The 7009-nt window shown below is 37.0% G+C and overlaps 1 protein-coding gene across 1 annotated transcript; it reads right to left on the bottom strand.

Moving 5' to 3' along the window:
- Positions 1 to 1119: 1119 nt before the first annotated feature.
- Positions 1120 to 2108, bottom strand: LOC107686184 (trophoblast glycoprotein-like). Its single transcript, XM_016483091.1, has one exon. The coding sequence runs from the start codon at positions 2077 to 2079 to the stop codon at positions 1120 to 1122; it is 960 nt and encodes a 319-aa protein (XP_016338577.1). The 5' UTR covers positions 2080 to 2108.
- Between the last annotated feature and the right edge of the window lie 4901 nt (positions 2109 to 7009).

Below are 7009 nucleotides of genomic sequence, written 5' to 3'. Positions count from 1 at the left end.
AAATATGCAAACAGTTGATGAAGGTTAGAATTGCACATATTTGTACAGTAAAATCTCCATATGCATAAATACAAACAAAGGTCTAGATTCAAACATTACCAAAAAAAAAATCTCATCTCATTCTCTCACTCTAGACCAATAGTGTCTTGGCACTGTATACAAGGTTATATAGAGTAAAGCAAAATTCAAGCAGTCCTCCAGGTAGTGCATGTAATGTTTGTGCATATACATTCACCCTAATGCACTTAAACATTTTCAAATAATGTCACGAAAGCTGATCATTTACCTATTTCATGAAATGCGTTAATGCCCATTTTCAGCATTATAAGGAAAGTTATTATATATTTTTGCTTGCATTTACCCAGATTTTTATTAGGCCTACTGGACTGTTTGATGCAATAATTTAATGCATTGAGGAAAGCAAGGAGTGCTACATATATCCTGCACTTTCCTATATTATTTGGAATTGTTATTTATGTATTAGTATTATTTTTGGAAACTGATAAATGTATATACAGTTAGACTGCTTTCATTCCATAGCATCTAATACAAATTAACACTTAAAGCGATGAAATCGCTTAATGAGCCCTGTTTTCTTTGCTGTATTGATGCATTTTCCTATTGAAATACGAATTTCTAGCTAAGGATCTTTTGTTAAAATAGCCAATAGGCTTCCATTTACATCACAGTTTTGAAACATGAGTTGTTACCTTCTATTGCTTGCAATAAGATCTGTAATACCTGGAGAAAGCTACCCATTAGCATTCAGATTCATCTCAATGGCTTTTGTAACCAGCAAAACCCAGCCCTCTTGATTGCTGGTCCCAGACAGGTTGGAGATGCATTCCCATTACAAATTTTATTAGACAAAAAAAAAAAAGGAGAAAAAAAAGACACGCCCATGAATGCAAGATGAGTTACTGAAATTTCATATCCATTCTCCCAAAACTTAAAGTTAATTTAAAAAGTGTATATCTGTTGAAAGTTTATTTTGTGAACTTTTAAGAGTATGCTTGTCTTAAAGCTAACATACATGGACTTACTCCAGCGACAGACTCCAGTTTCATTGTCGCAGCATTTCATCAAACAGTTCAGAGAGATGAGGTCAGCAGGTTCCGCTTAAACAGCAACGTTTGCTAACCTGGGATCGGAGTCCTGTTCATATCTGTAATGATACACCTCCATTTGATCCCGGCAGGCCTCTCTAATGTTATTGAGCCACCTTTTGATGCCTTTTCTGTTCAAGTACAACACCATGAGGAACACAACTCCAATGAGGGCCAACACAATGCCGAGAAGCACATAAGAACGGGCATCCAAGTTTTGGCACTCCATGTCCCTCTTTTCTAGATCCTTTACGAGTGTATTCTTCTTCTTTTCTGGTTGCGCGCATTTCAGGCTAGTTACGTCTGCGCATTGGGAGCTATTCTTCAGCCAATCATAAAACTCCTTCACTTTGTCACATTTACAGTCGAACGGGTTCTGTGATAAGTAAATATGTATTTCCCCGAATTCGTTTAGTTTTGTTAAATTGTGTTTATCTAATGTCGTAATGGAATTATTTGTCAGTATTAAAGTAGTTAAATTGAGGTTGCCAAACCCAGAAAGAGGAATTACCTTCAAACAATTTCCAGACAGGTCCAATATCTGAAGATTACACAAACTGTCCGTGTACAGCGCGTCAGGTAAGTGCCCCGCGCCCGAAGTCATTAAGTTGTTACTGAGATTAAGATGACATAGACGTTCCAAGCCATAAAAAGCTCCAGGGTACACAACCCTTAGACGGTTGTTACTTAAATCTAAGGAAACAAGACGTGGGAGTCCACAAAACGCACAACTTTCGATCACCTGTATGTTGTTGTCCTGCAGTGACAGCGCGCGCAAGTCCATATCGGTCCCATTGGCTGAAAACGCTCTCTCGGTTAAAACTGAGATGTTGTATCTGTATAAAGTTAATTTTTGGGTGCTTCTGGGCACTTCGAGAGGTAGCATGATCTCTTCACAGCTCACCAATCCGTCATAACGCATGTAGGTATCGTGACATATATGAGCTTCAGCGGACAAAACAAACAAACACATCAGCCCCACGCTAAAATGATAACGCTTTAAAGTGTGAGATAAAACACGAAGTTGTTTTCTGTTCATTTCCATTTTAATCTGAAGCGAATGTTATTCCAAAGGTTTAATTGCAGAATACGTTCTCTTCATAGTTTGGATTCACTTCGCTTCGGGAATCCGTTTGAGCCAGCAAGGAAAGCAGTCCGTGTGGCCAGAGAGTGAGCGTTCAGTCCGGCAGCATTTTCTCTTTCTGGAGCTCCCCTGACGACGCCTTCACTACAAACGCGATCTACTGCTGTCTAGCAGCATCCCTGAGGTGAGCAAAACCTCGCCCACTTCCCTCAGTGAGAGAGAGATTCAAAGAGCCGTGTCGTTTTGCAGTTAGGACAGAGTGGACACTGAATGAACCTCATGCCAGAACAGTGTTCAAAGCATTTTAGAAACTTTAAACGGGACACGTACACGATCTGTGGGAGAATAAAGCATGCTGCCTGCAAAACTGTTCAGCAGGGGTGTAAAAATAGGTAGCCTACTGTCTCAAAATTTTACTCAATTAAAAGTCAAAGTACCCAACTAAAATATTTGTGAGAAATATCCAAATCTAATTGTAGGCTACGGCCTACTGTGTAAAAGTTTGTATTGAAATGTATAACTAATATTGTTAAACTACTATACTAATATGTGTTTAAAGTATGTGTTTTTGTATGTAGAAAGCACTGGTGTGTGGTGGTGTTCTGAAATTAGGAGGCAAAGTTCTCAGTTTTTTTTTTTCAATCAAATAAATTAAACATTACTTACAGAAAGAAAAATTAATCTCATCAAGGTAGGGTTTTTTTTTGGCTACTTTTTTATTTTATTTTTTATTTTTAGATATGACAGTGTAGTGAGTGACAGGAAACGATGTGGGGGAGAGAGAGGGGGTGGGATCGGGAAAAGTCCACAAGCCAGGGATTTGAACTCGGGACGCTCACAGTGCAACAATGCTATATGTCGGCACACTGCCCACATGGCTATCGGCACTGAACAAATTAGTGTTTTTAAGCATTTTACATTTATTCCAAAATAATAACTAAAGGCAGTAACAATTTAAGCAATATATTTTATTTGTGAACTTATGTTCAGCTATTCTTTTTAATAGTTAACTTTTAACTTTTTTTGTCTTTTTTGGATCATCAGTCATCAAAGCTCTGTAAATATTGGTCACAGACACGGATTTACTTTAAATTAAACCAAGCTGATTACTCACTAAAAACTCCCACAGATCATGTTTTCAGGCCATTTTAAGTCTTATTTTGATGTAACATAGTGGTTATATCTAAGTGCGTGAGCTGTTTACTTTATTTAATCTTCCCATTAATGTCATTATATTGTTTATTCAGACTGATTCGCAAATGCGAAAGGCAGGATTTATTGCATGAACCAATCACAGCCGAACATAACCAGTCATATCCAATCATATCTCGATGGAAGAATTGCCTCCTCTCACGTGACTTTACCCCATTGGTGAAGGGACTGCTATTTTCAGTGTACTGATATGTGACACATCAATTCTAATTCAACTCTAAACACTATTAGGAATGGATAGAATAAGACCACAGGAACATGGAAGGGACAGGTCGGGACAGGACACAATTAAAAGCACTGCTGACATTGAGCAAACTCTACCCACAGGACTTACATAAGAATTCTTTCACCTAGAAAGAGGATTCAGACAAGATAACATCTAAAATAACAAACTGAAAAATTAATGAAAGTACAAAACAAAAAAACAAGCTTCATTGCTTTTAAACCCTCTTGTCTGTCCATTGTACTGTAAGTGCACAGCCAACAACAATGTTGTTGCAGGATCAAAAGAGATTTTTTTTATGCTTAATATTTACTGTGACCAATCCTTAAGACTATTAATTTATGAATACAGTTTACTAATCCTTGCACATGGATGGATTAACCCTGCTCACATTATCACAGAGTTTGATAATGTTGGTCTAATGGGAAAAAATTGTTCTTTCATTATGAAATATTAACACAGAAGCACAATATCAATTCTTTGTAGTTTTGTGTGTCCAAAAGATAATTCAGCATGTATGCTCTGTGATGCCATCTTTGATTTGCTGTATCTGTTCACAGTGTGGCCCCTGCAATCCAGTCTATATTGTGAATGTCAGCTGTCTACAGGATCTAATGTTACTCCGTCCTATCTGTCTGTGGGGTACAATCTGTTGGTAGGTAAAACCTTTTTCAACCCATTGCAATTTTTGCTGTCTATTCTAAAACTGGTCCCTGAACAGTATTTCTGGAGAACAATTTCAGCTGCTGTGGGTTATTGTTTATAGTGGAGAGGAAATCTCCAGACACCGTGTTGCCTATGAAATGATAAAATAATTTCAGACAAACAAATAAAGACAGGTAATAAGCTCCAAAAACACTCAGGTGCAAAGAGACATAAAAGGAGGGTTCATTTTGGTGACAAAGTTGAAGCTTCTGGCTCCTGTAGCAGGATGGTAGTCACAGGATAGGTCCCTTTTCCACCAAAGGTTACTCAAGTTCAAACGAGAGCACTCAGCATTCAGTCATTTTCTCCAGTCAAGTGGAGCATGTAGCTTTTAACGCTTGGAGATAATTCAATTTTGTGGGATTTCATTACAGTAAGCCATCCTCCACCCTTTAGCCACATGAAATGTATTACTGATTACTTTACTTTAAAATCTAACCTTCTGCTTTCAATTTTCACCCTATTTCTACATCAACACTAGACTGAGAAGCAGCATCGTAATAATCAAAAATGCATGCATCAGAAGGGCTATAGCCTAAGTGATAGCTGTTATCAAGTGATGCACCATGATTATTTTATTCAGTGGGCACCTGACAAAGTGGCCTAATTGTACTTGTCAGCCTATGGTAAGCCAGTTTGAAGTGTGCAACAGATATGAGCTATCATGTTCCAAATGGGCAACTTGGCCGGGTGTATTACTTTATCCTTGTGGCTGCCCGTCTGGAGTAACAGTTGGCAAAGTGTCACAGTGTATGTCACTCATGTAACAGGTTCTTAGACCGAAAGTAAGAGAGACAGATGCTTTACAGCAGTGAATAAATTTGTGAATTTTGACAGATATGACCCCCCACCCACCCCACACACACACCGAAAAAATTATATTATATATTATATTAATAAAAATTGCATTTACATTTTTATATTACTCTCTCTTTAACCCATACATGTCTAGGATGCATATATTTGATAAATAGTTTACAATTTTAAAGGGGTCATATGATGCTGCTAAAAAAGAACATTATTTTGTGTATTTGGTGTAATGAAATGTGTTTATGCGGTTTAAGGTTAAAAAAAACACATTATTTTCCACATACTGTACATTATTGTTTCTCCTCTATGCCCTGCCTTTCTGAAACGCATCGATTTTTACAAAGCTCATCGGTCTGAAAAGCGAGGTGTGCTCTATCCAGTGCATTGTGATTGGCCGAATACCTCAAGTGTGTAAAAACCCGGAGTTTCCCTCATTTCAGGGTTAACATACTCAGAGTTTTCACTTAACCTCCTTTCTTAAACGGACCCCTGCTTTCTGCTTGCTGGATCAGTAGTAACAGTGTGCTCTGTTTTGGTGAGCTCCTCTGATAGCTCATTTTCCATTATGCTCACTTCAGATCAACCTGATCTCTCCACAAACTCTCTGCATTAAACCTGACCACACATTTCCGCAAATTTCCAACATCCACCCCAGAGTGACTCATTTAATTGTCAGATATAAGAGCACTTAACCAAACCAGTGCATTATCAAACGCCACTCATGCAACACATTAAAAGAATCCAAACCAGATTGTTGAATTATTCATTTGTTTACAGCAATACAATCTTGTGGCAGTTTGTAACTATTTTATGTTTTGGGGAATTGGTGACTAATCTCATTCATATGTTTTCGTACAATCTGCTTATGCCCCAGTAATGGTTATCTTTAATGGTAGGGCTTCATGCTTGCTTTTTTCTTTTTCAATTTTCATACAAATTGCACCAATCCACCCAACATTGCCACCTCATGTAATCTTAAGATTTCATTTACGTGTGATATTACGATAAGGTAGAGTTTGAGGAGAAAAACTAATTGTCATGAAAATAATGTCACAGTGCAAAATGACCTTAAAAATAGCTTTAATTTACTTTATGCAAAATATAATTTATTTTTTCTTTCTGAGGTGAAATATTATGGGAGCTCGTTTCCACCCTGGAATAAAAAATAAATAAAAAAGGTAATTGTGACTTTTTGTCTCACAGTTTCTCACACTTTTTCCTGGCAATTCTGAGTTTATATCTCAACTTTTTTCTCACAATTAAATTGCTAGATATAAACTCAGAATCGCGAGATATAAACACAGAATCGTGATATAATCTGGCAATTCTGAGAAGAAAAGTCGAATTGTGAGATAAAAAGTAGTATTTACCTTTTTTTTTAATCTGTGGTGGAAACGGGTTTCCATAACATGCGACTCAATATTAGACTCAATATTTGCTTGCCAGGTTGTATACAAAAATAAATATATGTACTTTGTATTTAATTTGTATTATTTTAAAACGTAAAATAAAGGTTCTTTATTGGCATCAATGGTCCCACAAAGAACCTTTACCATCCATGGAACTTTTTCATTTCACACAAGTTTCTTTAGATTATTAAAATGTTCTTCACACTAAGACAAAAAATGGTAATTTTAAGAACAGTTCACTGAAAGGTTCTTTGGGGAACCAAAACTGGTGAAAACCCCCTTTTGAACCCTTTATTTTTAAGAGTCTAAGATTCACCCTGCACTGTTTTGCAGTACTGAGAGATTCACTTAGAAGTATATCTCTTAACATCACTTTCAGAGACTTCTAAAGGGCTGCATTGTAATTGTAAAGCCTGCAGGTTTTGTTACCAATGTGTGGTGTAGGTGTCCAATTGCAAAC

This window comes from Sinocyclocheilus anshuiensis, unplaced genomic scaffold, assembly GCF_001515605.1.
Source record: "Sinocyclocheilus anshuiensis isolate Anshui unplaced genomic scaffold, SAMN03320099.WGS_v1.1 scaffold437, whole genome shotgun sequence".
Classification (NCBI taxonomy): Eukaryota; Metazoa; Chordata; class Actinopteri; order Cypriniformes; family Cyprinidae; genus Sinocyclocheilus; species Sinocyclocheilus anshuiensis.
This window is presented reverse-complemented; position numbering and strand designations above follow the sequence as displayed.